The following is an 18,893-nucleotide window of genomic DNA, read 5'->3' on the forward strand; positions in this document are numbered from 1 at the left end:
ACCTCGTCGCAAAGACCCAAGATCACACACACACACACACACACAGAGCCTTGTCGCAAAGACCCTCAGATCTCTGCTGAGCTGCCGAGATGGTTTACCCTTTAGGATATGGGTGAAATGCTTCATAAAAAACTGGAAACCCTTGCACACTTCTGTACCAAGCGCTCGTGTCCCTCCTGAGAGCAGTAATCCCTTAAGGGTGCTGTGCTGTTAGACAGCCCTGCAAAGACGCACAGCTCCTCCCTGGGGTGTCTAACTTCCCTCCCGGGAATCACCACAGTCCCTCGGAAAGACAGGCAGGGCAGTTCGAGCGCTTTCTCCAGCTCCCGGGTTTCGACATTTTGCTCTGGAAAGTTCTTGGTTGGGGCGAGGACAGGGGCCAGTTCTGTGCTAACAGAAAGTGTAGCTGCGTCTCTGGCAGCTGCTCACACACACACACATCCAGACACTGCTTCTCCGGGGCTTGGTGGGCAGGGCGGGAGGCAAGACTGCCCTTTTGAGAACCACGGGTTTAGAGGAAGAGGTTAAATGCTTACCTGCTTCCTTCAACAGGTGTTCCTAAAATATTTCATACATTTAGGAAAGACATGTCTGATTCGAACTTAGATAGGTAAGAGAATGTTTGCACTTTCCATTTCGTTGTTTTTCCAAGCTGACAATGTTTACCTCGTGTATAGACATTTTAGAATATAGAATCAAATAACACAGGGCATTTACCATTTATTCAAAAAAGTTTTTTTTTTAAGTGAACACTGGGGCAGGCGATTGGTCCAGCAGTTAGATACTGTTTGTGGTGCCCACATTGCCATTTCCACAGTTCTGAGTTCAAGTCCTAGTACTTCTTCCAATTCCAACTTCCTGCTAATGTACACCCTGGGAGGCAGCAGGTGATGACTCAAGTAGTTGTACCTTGAACCTACATGGGAAACTGGAATTGAGTTCCAGACTCCTGGCTTTGGCCTGACATAGCCTTGGCTGTTAAAGGCATTTGGGGAGAAAGCCAGCATATGAAGACCTCTCTCTCTCTCTCTCTCTCTCTCTCTCTCTCTCTCTCTCTGCCTTTCAAGTAAAAAACCCTCAATAACACTTTGAAAAATCTACAGTTAGAAACTTTAGAAAGCTCCTGTCTATCTAGCTTGTTACATGGCTATAGACTTAGCATGTCAATTTATCTGTGTCACATGTATAATATATGCCATGTAGACGACAGGAACTGCTGGGAAGTTTAGAACATAGGTATCTATAGACTAGGAAGTGCTGTGAAGGTTTAGAACATAGGTCTCTATAGACTACATGCAAGAATGATCGTGTTCACCCTTTGGTGAGGGAAAGTAATCATAGCCTCTCTCTCTCTCTCTCTCTCTCTCTCTCTCTCTCTCTCTCTCTCTCTTGCTCTCGCTCACTCTCTCCTGATTGTTGCTGTTAGCCTTTTGACAGTTTGGTAGGGACACAGCAGGGAAATCTCAAATGCCTGCAACAGCTGGGCTGGGTCAGGCTGAAGCCAGGAGCTCCATCCCAGGCCCCATGTAGCTGGCAGGAACCCTAGCGTGTGGGCCATCATCCACTGCCTATTCAGGCGCACCAGAAGGAAGCTGGATCAGAAGCAGAGCAGCCACACCCCAGCCAATCCTCAGGTGTAGGAGTGGCTTACCCTGCTACACCACCAGGACTGCTCCTGAACTTTTATAAGCAACTTTTAGATTTTTAAGCAGAATTGTTCTGTCCCACTTATACATTTTTTATCCTTTTAGCTCAACTTTTTAAATATATTTATAGTTTAAAAATTTAAGTATAGAGACATGTGTTTAGTTTAGTGATGAAGATGTCACTTAAGACACCTGTGTCCTACCTGGGAGTGCCCAGGTTCAGGTCTCAGCTCTGCCTCAGCTCTGCTCCTGATAACATGCATTCTGGGAGGCAGGTGATGGATCAAGTAAGTGGGTTCCTGTCACATGGGAACTTGGACTGAGTTCCTGGCTCCCAGCTCAGCCTTGCCCAGACCCAGCTATTTGGAAACTTGGGGAGTGAACCAGAAGATGGGAACCCTTTATGTCTCTCTGCCTTTTGAAGTAAAAGTAGTAATGACAAGTATAAAAAGTGAAAAATTGGGGTAAGTTAAGCTGCCATTTGGAATGCCAGTGTCCCTTATCAGAATGCTAGTTCTACCATAGGCTAAACCCCACCTCTGATCCACCTTCCTGCTGATGTGCCTGGGAAGGTAGTAGATGATGGCCCAAGAACTTGTGTCATACCACCCATGTAGGAGACCTGGATGGAGTTCCGTGTTCCTGGCTTCAGCCTGGCTCAGCCCTGGCTGTTGTGGCCATCTGAGGAGTGAACCAGCAGACAGAAGATCTGTGTGTATGTGTGTGTGTGTGTGCGTCTCTCTCTCTCTAATTCTGCTTTTCAAATGAATTAATAACTTTTTTAAAAAAAAAAAAGAAAGAAACCAGTAGTATGATGGACAGACATTGTGTTGCAGTAGGTTAAACCTCCCTGTAGGATACTTGTGTTGCACATCAGAGTTCTTGTTCTGGCTGCTCCACTTCCAGAGTATTTTCTTGTTAATGTATTCTGTGAGGCAGGAGATGATGGCTCAGGTGCTTGGGCCCCTGCCATCCATGTGGGAGACCTGGATTAAGTTCCTGGCTCTTGATTTTGGCATGGTCTAGTCCTAGCTGTTGCAGGTATTAGGGGAATGAACCAGTGGTTGAAAGTGTTTGCCCTCTCGCAACTCGCTCTTCAGCTCTCTCTTTTGAGCTGATGAAAATTAACATTTTTTTAAAAAGATTTATTTATTTATTTATTTATTTATTTGAAAGTCAGAGTCACACAGGGAGAGGAGAAGCAGAGAGAGAAAGAGGTGTCTTCCATCTGATGGTTCACTCCCCAACTGACCGCTACGGCTGGAGCTGTGCCAATCCGAAGCCAGGAGCCAGGAGCTTCCTCCAGGTCTCCCACGTGGGTGCAGGGGCCCAAGGACTTGGGCCATCTTCCACTGCTTTCCCAGGCCATAGCAGAGAGCTGGATCAGAAGAGGAGTAGCCAGGACTAGAACCGGCGCCCATATGGGATGCCAGCGCTTCAGGCCAAGGCGTTAACCCACTGCGCCACAGCGCCAGCCCTGAAAATTAACATTTTTTTAAAAAGAAAGAAATATGATTGGATTCATGGACAAGAAATTTAATGCTATGTCTGTAAAACTTGTCTCCTAAAAAGTGAACATTTCAACTCTCAGTTGTGTTTAGCTGGCTTCGCTTTCTCTAGTGTGGGTTCAATGGCCACACTTTCTTGATTCCCATATTACCTTCTTTATTCTTTTCCTTTTCTTTCTGTTGGAAAAATGCTGCAGGTATTTTTGGGTCTCGTAGGTAGTCAAATTCCCGAGTTCCTGTCTACTTGGAGATTTCTTCATTTGCCCTGATATTTTATTAATAACAAACCAGTCTTGGGGCTGGCACTGCAGGTTAAGCCACCACCTGCAATGCTGGCATCCCATAAGAGCACCAGCTCCCTGCTAATTCACCCATGGAAATAGCAGAAAATGGTCCAAGTATTTGGGCTTCTGCCACCCATATGGAAGACCCAGATGGAGTTCCAGGCTCCTGGCTTTGGCCTGGCCCAGCCCCAGGCCATTGTGGCCATTGCAGCCATTTGTGGAGTGAACCAGCAGGTGGAAGATCTTTTTCTCTCTCTGTATTTCCCTCTCTCTCTCTCTCTCTCTCTCTCTGTAACTCTGCCTTTTACATAAATAAATATGCCTTTCATTTGCCCTCAAAGCTCTGCAGATCTTGCTTCCTTGCCCACTCGTGTCCAGTTTCGCTGACCAGTCTGCTTCTCAAACCCTTCTCAGAGTTGAGTGTTTCCTGCCCTTCGTTGCCTCTCCTTCCCTTCAGAGCCCCTACTAGTGGCTGACAGGTCTCGTGGACAGATTCTCTCTGTTTCACAATTTTGTCTTTATATGTTTCATATCTTCAAACTTTACGACATTTGTGTGCATGTAGCCTGTGCACAGAATTTTTTTTTAATTTGGGAATTTGTATTTATAATTTCCAATAATCAGTTCCTGTTCTCAGATGGATGCTGTTCAAAATATTTTGGGGTGTGTGTGTGTGTGCTTCGTCTATTTGAAGGTACTATACTATAAAGTTCTCCTTTGTTCTTTATCTTGGTTCTTTTTCCTCTAAGGGTTAGTTGTTATGTGTGTTTATCTTGCTCCTCCTCTTCCATGGTATTGGCTCCCTTTACGTAACTGGTAATCCTTGGTCTTCCATTCATGTTTGTAGGTGAATGGTTGGAAGCTTCCAGCCGCTGAGTGGTCCTGCTTCCTGGCAGGCCTGGCAGGGAAGTGTTTATTAGAAGCCTTGTGCAGCTGGGTGCAGCATATCAAGGCCAGCTTCCTGCAGTGTCTGGGTAGTAAACAGTCAAGCTGGGCCCCTACTATTACTGGAGTTAGGACAAGGATACTTTTTCTGTATGGCTGGAGTTGTTCATGGGTGCAATGTCCCTCCTTTCACACCCAACCCTGTTGGGCAAACCCCAAGCAAGCTCATACTCTGTCTGCTTCTCTTTCAGGGCTAACATCTTTCCAGGAAGGTTGCCCACTATTTTCAGAAGCTGTTCTTTGGTCCCCTTTGTAAGTAAAGACAGCTGCTGCCATCTGCCTGTAGAAGGGGAGAGACAAGGGCCTGCCTGGCCAGCTGCCCCAAGCTTACTCCTTGAACTACTCAGACGAGTCCCCAGATCCTTCCTCGCTGTGTTTGGTTGAATGGCTATGGAAGCTTCTCAGGGATTCCCTTTGGAAAAACCTTCCTTACCTCTCTCGTCATGAGCTGTGGTATACTCTGCTCTGCTTTTCCATCAGCCTACAGCAACTTATTATTTTCTTCCTTAGAAGGCTTTCTTTCCTTCAGTATCACTTGTCTACTCATGTTTTCTGGGGCTGTTTGTTCAGTAAGATCTTGGAAGGCAGGGGAGGATTGTGCGCTCAGCTGCCATATTGACCTGGAGTGCCTATTACATGATTTCTGATCTGTGGGAGCCTCTTTCTGAGATCCAAGTCCCTGCTTCCTCACTACAAATCTTCCTTTAAAAGTGTTTTTATATTTGAAAGCATTCTCTGGTGAATTTGGTGAGATTAGGAGTGTTTTCAAATAAATATGTCCTAAAAATTCATTAAAATGCGATCAATGTTGGGCAACTTCTATTTTTCATTGTTGTACTACTATTTTGGTAGACAACTAGGCAATCTTTAAGAGGCAGAAAAATGTGGAGAAACACAGGTTTTGGAGCCAAACAAGAACCCCTGTGATTTTTGAAAGTTTCTCTAAACTCCATGATTTCCAGCTTCCTTGCCTGAAGAAAGGAAATGTTAATAGTTTCTTTGATTTCCTTTTCTAGAGATAAATGAAGTTACACATATCAAGTAACCTATATATATATGTATCTATATATAAATATATATTTATATAAAGTAACTACTTTATATATATATATGTATATATATAAAGTAACTACTATATATATAGTAAACACACACAACACACTGGGTAGTACCTTCTCAGTAAATGCTAAATTTTGTTATACTCTTCTTTCTGTCTTCCATCTTTACACAGAATTTCAGAAACAGTCTTTTTTTTTTTTTTGACAGGCAGAGTGGATAGTAAGAGAGAGAGACAGAGAGAAAGGTCTTCCTTTTTGCTGTTGGTTCACCCTCCAATGGCCGCTGCGGCCGGCGCTTCGCACTGATCTGAAGCCAGAAGCCAGGTGCTTCTCCTGGTCTCCCATGTGGGTGCAGGGCCCAAGCACTTGGGCCATCCTCCACTGCCTTCCCGGGCCATAGCAGAGAGCTGGCCTGGAAGAGGGGCAACCGGGATAGAATCCGGCACCCCAACTGGGACTAGAACCCGGTGTGCCGGCGCCGAAAGGCAGAGGATTAGCCTGTTAAGCCACGGCGCCGGCCCAGAAACAGTCTTTGGTGTTGGTTTAAGGAAGGCAGATACCTAACCAAATAATATGTTAATTTTGTTAACCATTGATTTGGAAAAAACAAAAACAAAAACATTAAATGTTGCCTAGGGATTCCTCTTTAATGCCTCTTAACTTGGCATCCCCATAGCTTATTTCTCTGAGAGGTGAGATAAACAGGAATCCCCCAGAGACTGGCACAGGTGGCCTCCACAGAGGAGTTCTTCCCCTGTTAGAAGACACACTCATTTCAGGATGAAAAACAAAACAGAGCACTTCACTGATGCAATGGAGCAAGGGACAGGAGCAGGGGACATCTTTCTGCCAAGGACAGTTTGGATCTTTATAACAGCACTGCCAGGCCATACAAAATTATCACCTGGAAAGTTACCCTGTTATAGATTTACTGGATTTCGAGTCCCACCTGTGGCTGCCTTGGCAGGCTCAGACCAATTGGGCTGGATCTCCTGGAGCCATGAGATGAAGTATGAAAAAGAAAGGTGGAGACACGACAGAACTGAGAAAGGTGAAAAGCTAGCGATCCCAAACCGAAAAAACATGGCAATGTTTAAAGATCCAACAAATTATTTAAAAACTTGAAATTCAAACAGGCAAAGGAGCTTTAAAGGCAATATTGTTTCCTTATTATCATGTAAGACTTATTTTAACTAGTAAAGTCAGCAAATGTCTACTTTCCTATTGCATCATTAATAAATAACTACTTACAAAAATAATAGGCTGTCTAATTACAATAATTTAATAGCTCTTTTAAAAGTTTGTAGTATTTTTAAGCTGTTGAAAGTGAATAGTTTAAGTTCAAGTAACTACTACAACCACCACCACCCTCACACAGACACAGTAGTAGTAATTCACTCCCCAAGGGAGATGATATGGTACTGGAAGCCTGTGGGATTTAGAAAGGAATACTTTCCAAAGAATAGATGTGATGCAAATGCACTGTGCCTAGTGTTACAGAAGAAATAAGAATGTAAGAAAATATTTCAGAGAACATAGAATTAGGCCCTTCCAAGTGCACTTGTTATTTGATTGTCAAACATAGTATATTTAGAAGACTTGCTAACAACCATATGTATATACTGGAAACTAATGTTGTGCTTAAATTCCAGTGCTATTTATCAGAATTTGTATACGGGAATTGAAACATCAGTTCAAACAGAAGAAAGCTGGCTTCAAGACCTGGCTGACAAAAAGCACACACGTGAGTAGTTTGATTTCTTAGCTCTCTCCAGGAGGTGGGCCTGTGCACTGGAAACATCACAGTTGTGGAAGGTCAGGAGATCTAGGTTTGAATCCCAACCCCAGTACAATGACACTGGGCAAGCTGCTTAACCTCCCTGAATCTGTTGCTCTTGGTAACAGTCACATTATCACGGTGTTGCTATGAGGATCAGAATGAGACTGCACTTCTAAACACCACGGCATTGCTACTGACAAATGGCCGTATTTCTGCTCACATCAAGAAATAATCTCCTATATATATATATTTTTGACAGGCAGAGTGGACAGTGAGAGAGAAAGACAGAGAGAAAGGTCTTCCTTTTCCATTGGTTCACCCCCCAATGGCCGCTGTGGCCAGCGCACTGCGACCGGCATACCGCGCTGATCCAAAGCCAGGAGCCAGGTGCTTCTCCTGGTCTCCCATGCAGGTGCAGGGTCCAAGGACTTGGGCCATCCTCCACTGCACTCCCGGGCCACAGCAGAGAGCTGGACTGGAAGAGGAGCAACTGGGATAGAATCCGGCACCCCAACCAGGTCTAGAAACGGGTGTGCTGGCGTCGCAGGCAGAGGATTAGCCTACTGAGCCGTGGCGCCAGCCAATCTCCTATATTTTTATACATACCTTTATTTTCTTATTACAGAAATGATACACAAGGGGCTTCAAAAAATTCATAGAAAATACACAATATCTTGTGAAATTTATTTTATTTATTTGGAAGACAGAGCTCCCCTCTGCTGGTTCAGTCCCCAAATACCTGCACCAGCCAAGCCTGGGCCAGGCTGAAGCCAGGAGCCAGAACTCAATCCAGGTCTCCCACATGGAAGTGCACTAGCAGGAAACTAGGGATGGGAGCAGAGCAGGAACTCAAACCCAGTCTGAACCACCACACTAAACACTTGCCCCCACTTATCTTTTCCTTCCATTCTTCTATGAACATTCTGAAGCTCCGTGGTGGGGCCAGTGTTGTGGCACCACCTGCTTTGCCAGCATCCTATACTGGAGCACTAGCTCAAGTCCCAGCTGCTCTGCTTCTGACCCAGCTCCCTGCTAATGCACCTGGGAAAGCGTGGAAGATGGGCCAAGTGCTTGGGCCCTTGTACCCACGTGGGAGATGAAGATGGGGTTCCGAACTCCTGGCTTCCACTTTGCCCAGAACTGGCCATTATGGCCATTTGGAGATTGAACCAGTGGATGGAAGATCTCTCTTGCTGTATCTTCTTTTCTCTCTCTCTGTAACTCTGCCTTTTAAATAAATAAGCTTTTAAAAAAAAATAGGCTCCCTTGTATGTACATTGTCTTTAAAATATCAAACCATTAAGACATAATGTAAAAATTTAAAAATTTAACACATGCCCATATATTCCTCAGGTGTAATAATTATGAGAAGCCTTTCCGTTCAACCTCTATATCAGGTTTTATGGTATGGCACTGATTCAGCAAATGCTTATTGAATACCCACCATCCACCAAGCCCTGTTCTAGGAAACCAGCAGTGAGCAAAGCAATTAGATCTCCTGCCTCAGCAATCTTACAGTGTGAGAGGTGGAGGCAAGGGTGAGATAAATAACACACAAAATAAGTAAGTATACACATAATACATTCGATGACGTAAGTACAAAAGAGAAAAATCAGGGAAGGGGGTGGAGTGTCAGCACGGAAGGGCTCTTAGCTCACATGGGGTGCACAGGGCAATCTCTGAGAAGCTGCAGTATTTTAGAAAAAACCTGAAGGAAGTGAGAGAATGAGCCAGCCGGTGAACAGTGAGGGCCTCCTTCTAGAGTAAGGAGGCCACTGTGGCAGCAGGAAGATCCCAGGGCATGAGACGGCGGAGACAGTGAGGACCAAATCTCCATGGGAGTGAAGTCAGAAGTCCCTGGAGGGGGGCGCAGAGGAATGACACTCTCCAGCGAATTTTAATGACTGACTGACTGCTCAGGAAAGTTGGCGAAGGGGCAAAGATCCAAGGATGGAGACTTGGGGCACTGCATTGTGAAGTCAGGTACACGAGATGGAGACTAAGAACAGCTTCCAGTGATGCAGAAGGAAACCCAGTAAAGGGTCCTGGAAGCCAAGAAAGCAAGTGTAATGGGGCCGGCGGTGTGGCTCAAGGGGTTAAAGCCCTGGCCTGCGGCACCGGCATCCCATATTGGCACCAGTTCAAGTCCTGGCTGCTCCACTTCAGATTCAGCTCTCTACTATGGCCTGGGAAAGCAGTAGAAGATGGCCCAAGTGCTTGGGCTCCTGCACCTGTGTGGGAGACCCAGAAGTTCCTGGCTCCTGGCTTCAGATCAGCTCAGCTCTGGCTATTGTGACCATCTGGGGAGTGAACTAGCATATGGAAGATATCTCTCTCTCTCTCGGTATCTACCTCCCTCTGTAACTCTTTCAAATAAATAAAATAGTAATCAAAAATAAAGCAGGATGGGTTGACAAAATATGGAATTAAAAGAAATAAATATTATGGTAGATTATATCATAAACTGAATTATACGATAATCATTTAAAATATCATATGCTGAATTAAATCAATAATCATTTAAAAATAAAAAAGAAAACAAGTGTCTTAATGAGCAGGGAATGATCAGCTGGGTCAAAGGTTACTTAGCGGCCATGGAGGTGAGGACCCAGGGCTGACTGGTAGATCTAGGGTGATGCCCACAGCACCTGCCTCTATGGAATTATGGCAATAGACACCTGATTGGATGATCACAGGGGACGGGGGAGCAGGGAATTGAAATAAGTACAGAGCAGAAATGGAATCATGCCCTCCACTTCCATTTCACTGGTAAGCTCTTAATGGTACAGTTGTACAACTAATACTGAAATGTAGTCTTTTTTTTTTTTTTAGTAAAATTGATTCTTTTGACCATTACCCCCAAATTCAGAAGTCATCACTATGATCCTATTGGTGTATTTCTTTCCTAAGCTTTTGTATCCACATACTCACAGAAGTACAGGCAGTAGTTTGGTCCTTTTTGGTTTTTATCTACATAGATGGTATCCCACCGAAGGTGTTGTTCCGCTTGCTTTTCCACTAAATAGCACACTTTGGAAATTGTATCAGGTCGGTACACACAGATCCTCCTCGAGCCTTTCAATTGTTGCATAACAGCGTGTAGAATGGACGTGCCGTTGTTAGATGTGCGGGTCTTTAACGATTCCCAGGAAGGGTATCTGGCCTAGCAGTGAGGATACTGATGAAGACGCCCACATTCCATACTGGGGTTCCACATCAGTTCCGACCTCTGGTTCCAGGTTCCAGCTTCCTACCAATGCAGACCGTGACGGGGAGCGGCTGGACACCACTTTCCCTGTCACCCACACGGGAGACCTGGGTTGAGTTCTTAGCTCCTGGTTCTGCCTGGCCCGGTTTTGGCTGTTGCAGACATTTGGGAAGTGAAGAGCAGATAGAAGTGCTTTCTCTCTCTCTCTCTCTCTCTCTCTCTCGCTCGCTTTCTCTCTCGGAATTTAAAACTTTAAAGATTCTCAGCCAATACATAAAGTCACTCCCCACATTCTCACTTCCACAGGGTTACACTGTTTACTCCTCTATTCTCACTTCCACAGTGTTACACTGTTTTACTCCTCTTTGTGTATGCATCCAAGAATTTCTCTAAGGCAGGTGCCAATAAAGTGGTACTAGTGGGTGAACAGTTACGCATTTTAATCATCACCTTCCCAAAGAGCTAACTCCATATATGTTTCTATTAAAAGAGAGATATTAAGGCTTCCTTTTCCCTACCCTTCCCAATACTTGATACTGTCATTCTTTTAAATTTTTTGACAGTAGGGTAGGTGGAAATTATTTCATATAGTCAATTCTCATGAGGACTCAGGAAAAGAAAGCTGTGCAGAAAGCCTTCCCTTCCTAGAGAACGTCTGAGTGGTCAAGATCAGAACAGTAACGCTACGCATGGCTAAGACCATTCTGACGTGGTCTCAGATGGGAATGAAGAACGTATTGTTGGGCAGTGGAGGAAAGGCCAGCCGTGTTATAAAGTGACAAATACTCAGGGGAATCGTGCTTCTGTTCCAGTGTTTTGTGGGAGGTACAACTAGTTAGAACTTGTTAGGTATCCGGCTGAAAAATTTCTAAAATAAGTGTTGAAGGTGCAGTTTGGCTGCTTTTGTAAGCTTATAAAGAAAAGAGGGAGAGATGACTTCAAGACAGAATCGCTAATTGAAAGAGAAGCAGTACTTATGGTGAATAATGTTTTAGTGAAAATCTTTGTGCGTGGCATTTCTGTGGGACAAGATGCCTAATACAGGTTTAAAATTTTTGCACATTCTTCACATCACACTGCCCACATGCATGCACACACCTACACACACCCCACATGGATAACTTTCTGAAGCCTCTCTCCCCAACAGCAAACTTGAACTCCTGAGAAAATGGGTCCCTTATGTCTCAGTAGCCCCCTCCTTTGCCTCTGGCCTTGGAGGCTGCTCTGATTAGTTTTTCTTCATGCCAGTCCCACTTGTTTTAAATCTTTCAGACATTTGTTCAAAGTTGTGGATGTGTTGATGGCCTTCTCCTCATTTCCATTGCCTCTCTGGAATCTACAAAGGCTGTAATCCTGGTGGTTTGACTCACTGTCTTGAACTGGACCCCTACCCATCCCCAGAAATCCCTTACCTGAAAAAAACCTATCAGAATAACAGGCATAAAGTAGACATGTGGCACTTCTAATAAGCAGAAAGTAAAAATGGGTGTGTAGCTTAGTGGTTAAGACACCTGTGAGGGTGCCTGAGTGTCATATCTGTGCCTGTACCTGATTCCAGCTCTGGCTCCCATTCCAGCTTCCCATCAAGGCAGACCCTGGGAGGCAGCAGGTGATGGCCCAACTACCACTCATATGGGAGACCAGGACTGAGTTCCCATCTCCCAACTTTGGCCTAGCCCAATCCCAGCTTGTGGGAATTTGGGGAGTGAAACAATGCATGGGAGCTCTCTCTCTCTCTCTCTCTCTCTCTGCTTCTCAAATAAAATATTTTTTAATTCAAAAAAGCACAAAACAATTAGAATATTAAAACAATTAAAATATTCACCCCTTGCCCCTCTTCCAGGCCAGCTCTCTGCTGTGGCCAGGGAGTGCAGTGGAGGATGGCCCAAGTTCTTGGGCCCTGCACCCCATGGGAGACCAGGATAGGCACCTGGCTCCTGCCATCGGAACAGCGCGGTGCACCGGCCGCAGCGCGCCTACCGTGGCGGCCATTGGAGGGTGAACCAACGGCAAAAAGGAAGACCTTTCTCTCTGTCTCCCTCTACTGTCCACTCTGCCTGTCAAAAAATAAAAAATATATATATATATATATATATATATATTCACCCTTGTGGTAGCCTAGGGCTAGAAAGAAATAGGGAAGGTTAAGCCTTTGCCTGCAGTGCTGGCATCCCATATGGATGCTGGTTCAAGCCCCAGATGCTCCACTTCTGATCCAGCTCCCTGCTAATGCAGCTGGGAAAGCAGCAGAAGATGGCCTAAGTGCTTGGGCCTGTGAAACCATGAGGGAGACCCAGAAAAAGCTCCTGGCTCCTGACTTCAGTCTGACCCAGCCCTAGCCCTTATAACCATTTGGGGAGTGAACTGTGGATGGCAGATTCTCTCTCTCTCTCTCTCTCTCTCTCAATCTCTCTCTCTTTCTATCTCCCCTTCTCTCTCTGTATTTCTGCCTTTCAAATAAATAAGTAAATCTGCTTTAGACAAAAGGAATGGGGAAGCAATTTTACATGTGATGCAGAGTGTGGTGAACTTCCTCCGATCCTTACTGTTGGCACAATGTTAACGGGACAAGGCAGAAACACACACTGGCAGGACATCGATCTGTGTGAGCCATGTGTTTCCTCCTGTGTGTCTCACTCCTCTTCTGTCTTGTCAGGACTGATGACAAACGTACACTCTCTTTACAGAGAAGAAAGCCCAGGCAGAGAAGGAAGCTGCACTTGAAAGCCAGGCTGCTAAGTTGAGAGGTAAACGGGTGCTGGGCTTCGTCCCCCTTTTGCTGGCAAAGGCAGTTAGCAGTGGGCAAGCAGCCTTAACTTGCCCCGAGGAGCACTCTTGCAAGAATGTGTGCAGACATGCAGGGGCCAGGGTCTCTCAACAGTGAGTATGGGATGGGCTAAGAGTGTGGGGTGGCGAGGAAAACCAGAGAAAATGAAGTGCGCAGCACAAAGGCGTCAAACTCTCCTGCTAAATGTATCCTTTCTCTTCAGCAAAGTGGGTGATTAACCCAGAAGAGTCAAAACTCAATATTTTAAATGAGCTAGAGGTAAGAAGTGTTCATCACATCAGCCTGTTCGCTGCTCTCACGGTAAAACAGCGTGCTCACTCCTCGGCTTCTGTGTGCGTGTTTCTGGTTTAGTTTCAGGAAGACTTCATGACACTCTTTGAGCCTTCTCTAAGAACATTACCCAGCATCGGGCTGCCGCCCATTCTGGCTTACAAAAAGGAGACTTCCAACTTAGACATTAACTTCAAGGTAATTTCAATCCATAGTTTGCCTTATTATTCTAAAAAATTAACCTAAAAGCCACATCATGATGTGCACAATGGATGTTAAATATATTTTAAAGAAAAAAAAAAAACACAGCGGAGAGCTCATTCATTTGGAATAACACCTAGGGTGGCTGTTTCAGTCTCCATAGATGTGAAACAGAGCACCAGCAACTGGATGGCCTACACCAACGGAAGCAAGAGGGGACAGAAGTGGAAAATCAAGGTCTGGACAGGGCCGACGCTGCAGGATCTGTCCTCGCCCTTCCTCACGTTGGTGGTAGTCGGCCATCCTTGGCATTCCTCTGCTTGCTGCTGCCTCCCTGTGGAGTTGCCTCAGCTGCCCTGGCGTTCCCTGTGTCCAAACGTCCCCCTACCTAAGGACACCCATCTTACCGGATTAGGGCCCACTCTAATGACCTCATTTTAACCTGGTGACATCTGCAAAGACTGTACAAGTATTTCCAAACATAGTCACGTTCACAGGTATCAGGGCTTAGGACTTCAACATATCTTTTTTTGGGACACAATTCAACCAATAACTGTGGCCACAGAGCCTGGAAACACAGGTGAATGTTTGCCACACCCAGTTACAGAATCTGATAATTTAACACCTGCAAGGGAACAGTCACTTCCATAATTCCAAGAGATAGTGCACCATCCCCTACACCAGACTCATGTGTGTTGACTTATTGGTGGAATGGCTGTTTTCAAACCTAGTTTGGACACCCTAGCCCTGTGGGGAGAATTTCACACTCCCCGGGTCTGAATCCTTGACTTCTTCTGGGGTGCATTAAAGGAGAGGTTTATACACTGACAATAAGAGACGCCAGTCATGAGAGACAGCACGTGTCAGATGCATGTGCATGGACTGGGGGAAAGGCTTTGTGGCTGCATTACGGTGGTGTTCACTGACACGTTGTACAGCACACTGAACTACCCAATACTGATGAGGCAACACAGTAAACATTCATGTAATGTAAAATCAATACATACTTGGCCAGGTTTCCAAACTTTCTGATCACCCTACAGACTCAAGATGAAAATATTTCTAGGAGTGTTATTTTAAATGAATTTATTTTATTTATTTGAGAGAGAAAGAGAGAGAGAGAGAGTACCCATTTGCTGATTTACTCTCTAAATGCCCACAATGGTCAGGGCTGGACTGGAGAGAAAGCTAGAAGCTGGAAACACATTCTAGGTCTCCCACGCGGGTGGCAGGGACCCAACTCCTTGAGCTACCCTGCCTCACAGAGTCTACACTTGCAGGAAGCTGGAATGAGGAACCAGAGCCAGGTCTCAAACTCAGGCTCTTCAAAATGTGATGCGGGCATCCTCCCCCTCTCCCCAGAAACCTTTTATTTAAGGAATATAAACTTTGGACGCCAGTTCGAGTCCTGGCTGCTCCACTTCCAATCCAGCTCTCTGCTATGGCCTGGGAAAGCAGTAGAAGATGGCCCAAGTCCTTGGGCCCTTGCACCCACGTGGGAGACCTGGAGGAAGCTCCTGGTTCCTGGCTTCAGATCAACATAGCTCCGGCCATTGTGGCCAATTGGGGAGTGAACCAGTGTATGGAAGACCTCTCTCTCTCTCTCTGCCTATACTTCTCTCTGTGTGTAATTCTGGCTTTCAAATAAATAAATAAATCTTTTTTTAAAAAAAAGGAATACAAACTTCATGCATTTCATAAACACAATTTTAGGAATACAATGATTCTTCCCACTGTATCCACCCTCCCACTCATACTCCCACCCCTCTTCCTCCTCCTTCTCCTTCTTATTTTTTTTACTAATATCTATTTTAAATCAACTTTATACACATACGATTAACTCTATACTAAGTAAAGAGTTCAACAAATTGTATGAAAAGAAAACTGCCACTCAACAGTCAAGACAAGGGCTGTTCAAAGTCATTGCATCTCAAAGTTCAATTTCACTTCTATATATTACATTTCAGGTGCTCTATTAGTTATCACAGATCAGGGAGAACATATGGTATTTGTCCTTTTGGGACTGGCTTATTTCACTAAGTATGTTGTTCCCAGTTTCATCCATTTTGTTGCAAATGACAGAATTTCATTTTTTTTTTTACCATGATGCAGGCATTTTTTTTTTTAAAAAGATTTTATTTATTTATTTGAGAGGTAGAGTTACAGTGTGAGGGAGATACAGAGAGAAAAGTCTTCCATGTGCTGCTGGTTCACTCCCCAAGTGGCCGCAAAGGCCAGAGCTGGGCTGATCTGAAGTTGGGAGCCAGGAGCTTCTTCTTGGTCTCCCATGTGAGTGCAGGGGCCCAAGCACTTGGGCCATCTTCCACTGCTTTCTCAGGCCGCACAGGGAAATTTCAGAGCTGCAACCTGCAGATCTCTTTGAGAAAGGGCTCTCATTTATGTTACAGAGTTAATGGTTGTACATGGTGGCCTACATGGTAGTTATGAGACTTTCTCTGTTACAAAAAAAAAAGGGGGGGGGGCAGGCACCATGGCTCACTTGGTTAATCCTCCGCCTGCGGTGCCTGCATCCCATATGGGTGCTGGGTTCTAGTCCCAGTTGCTCCTCTTCCAGTCCAACTCTCTGCTGTGGCCCGGGAGGGCAGTGGAGGATGGCCAAAGTGCTTGGGCACCTGCACCCACATGGGAGGCCAGGAGGAAGCACCTGGCTCCTGGCTTCGGATCGACGTAGCTCCAGCCATAGCAGCCGTTTGGGGGGTGAACCAATGGAAGGAAGACCTTTCTCTCGGTTTCTCTCTCTCTCTCTCACTAACTCTATCTGTCAAATAAACTTTAAAAAGAGAGAGAGAAGTTTTATTTATTTATTTGAGAGGAAGAGCAACACAGAGAGAGAGAGAGAGATCTTCCATCTATTTGTTCACTCCCCAAATGCCCGCAACAGCCAGGGCTGGGCAAGAGCTGGGCAAGACCAAAGCTAAGAGCCAAGAATTTCATGCAGTTACCCTACGTGTGCTGCAGGGACCAAAATACTTGGGTCATCATGCTGCCTCACAGGAAGGGGAGCTGAGAGTCAGTGGGACTGAAAGCAGATCTCTGTAAAAATTAAGAGTGGGGATGGGAGAGGGAGGAGGAAGGGTGAGAGTGTGGGTAGGGAGTATCGCTATGTTTCTAAATATGTTTATATAAAATACATGAAACTTGTATAACTTACATACAATTTTTTTAAAAAAAGAAAGTGGAGTGGGACTAGAACCCAGGCACTCCAATTCGGAGTGCAGGCATCCCAAGAGGCCACTGCTCAAGTACAACACAGGGCCCAGGGTGCTTTCTTATTTGGCCCTTTTTAAAAGAAGACTCCGTGGTGTTCGAACACCTTAGAACCTCTGCATAAAACCCAGTGTGTGTTTGCCTGGCACACTCTGGAATCACTGATCTCACAGCTTAGTGCCTTCTAAAATCTTAGTCCTCTGAAAGTTCCCCACCAAGTATTTCTGGGAGTGCCCGCGGTGTCTGAGGGTTCACAAGCAAGTTGGCACCTCCCTCATCCCCCCTGATGTCCCACGGGACATTCACCGGCCCTGCTCAGGGCCTGCTGCTGCTGCTCTCACAGCGGCTGGGCCTCCTGGGACCACTTCACTCCTCTCTCTCTCTCTCTCTCTGAAGGATGAAGAGGAGGAGCAATCGCCTGAGTGTGAATTTTGTGGAAGCGATCTAAAAGCGTTTCTTTCCAATTTGGACATTTACTCTGACTATAGTTGCACTGAACCAAAAAAATATGTGAGTTTTGAAACAGGTTTAATGAGGAAGTTTTTTTTTATAAACACTATTTTGAAACACATGTAGTATTTTCTCTTGTATCTTTCACCTGCATTGCTATTCTCAGAAGAATTATATGACAGCTGCTGGGGAGAGGCAAATCACTCCCACAATGGGATATTACTTCACAGCCATCAGAGGGCTATAATTAAAAGGATAATAACAAGTATTGTCAATGATACAGAAATCTGGGCATTTTTTCCATGATTTGCATTTTTCATGAGCTTTTAAAATCTGTTTAAGCAGGCAAAGAGAACAGGCAGCGCTCTTCCATCCTCTGGTTCACTCTCCCAATGCCTGCAATAGCTGGGCTGGGCAAGGCCAAAGCCAGGCGCCCAGAACTTTATCCAGGTCTCTCACATGGGTAGCAGGGACTCAAATACTGGTGCCATCTCCGGCCATCTCCTAGTATGCACATTAGCAGGAAGCTAGAATCAGAAGTAGAGCTGGACTTTGAACCAGACACTCTCATGGGAAATACCAGCATCCCAAGAGATATGGTAAGCACTCTGCCAAACACCTGCCCCCATGATCTTTTTGAAGACTCCTTATATGCATAAATGTCAAAATTTTTTGCACCAAAATAAACTTATCATTTCATTCCATTTTCCATGAACTTTTTGAAGTCCCCATCTGTACCCAAGAAAGTTGACAACATAGATCCATACAAAACCTTATGCATAAGTGTTCATAACAGTATCATTTATGATGGCCACAAAGTGGAAAGAACCTAATTGTCCAGTAACTGATTAATGAATAAACTAAGAGTGGTAATTCATAGAACGAAATATAGTCATCCAGAAAACAAAAGCTGAAGTAGTGAAATGTAATGCAATGTGGATGCACCCTGAGAACATTTTGCTAAGTGAAACAAGCCAGTCATAAAGGGCCACATGTTTTATGATTCCATTTATAGGAACTGTACAAAATACGCGAACCTAGAGAAGCAGAGAGCAGATCTGTGGTTGCTGAGGGTCTGGGAGGAGAGACGGAGGGGAAGTGACTGTTAATAGCTAGAGGTTTCACGTTCTAAAATTGTGCTGATATTGTGAACATACTTGAAAACCAAGGAACTGTACCTTTTGTAAGAGTGGATTGTGTGGGATGTGAATTATATCTCAATAAAGCTGTTACCAGAAAGAAAAAAGAAGTGATGATAGAGCGATTTAATTGTGTGTGGCACCTGTTCCCTCTGATCATCTTCATCTAGGGCTAATGATAGGAAAATGACCTCTTTGTTTCTCAGGACTGCTGTTGTCTCCGTTTCCAAAATCTGATTGACTACATCTACGAGGAAAACCAGAGAGACAAAAGCCCTGATCTTGAATTAATCTGCATCGACCCTCACGCATCTCACGGCAGTGAAGTTGATAGACTCAAGGCAAAGGAGAAGGCCCTGCGGAGGTAACAGGGAGCCTGCCACTGGCC

General features: G+C 45.0%; 1 protein-coding gene across 1 annotated transcript in view; it reads left to right on the forward strand.

Annotated features, from left to right (window-relative positions):
- Positions 1–563: 563 nt before the first annotated feature.
- The window catches only part of ERICH6 (glutamate rich 6), a 42,753-nt gene continuing 24,423 nt past the window's right edge, over positions 564–18,893 (forward strand). The window contains exons 1-7 of the mRNA XM_062178522.1: positions 564–610; positions 7,094–7,185; positions 13,117–13,176; positions 13,420–13,475; positions 13,569–13,685; positions 17,313–17,426; positions 18,712–18,869. Coding sequence (XP_062034506.1) covers positions 588–610; positions 7,094–7,185; positions 13,117–13,176; positions 13,420–13,475; positions 13,569–13,685; positions 17,313–17,426; positions 18,712–18,869 — 620 coding nt within the window. The 5' untranslated portion in view covers positions 564–587. The remainder of the gene's footprint in view (positions 611–7,093; positions 7,186–13,116; positions 13,177–13,419; positions 13,476–13,568; positions 13,686–17,312; positions 17,427–18,711; positions 18,870–18,893) is intronic.

The sequence above is a fragment of the Lepus europaeus genome, chromosome 2 (genome assembly GCF_033115175.1).
Source record: "Lepus europaeus isolate LE1 chromosome 2, mLepTim1.pri, whole genome shotgun sequence".
In the NCBI taxonomy this organism is placed as follows: domain Eukaryota; kingdom Metazoa; phylum Chordata; class Mammalia; order Lagomorpha; family Leporidae; genus Lepus; species Lepus europaeus.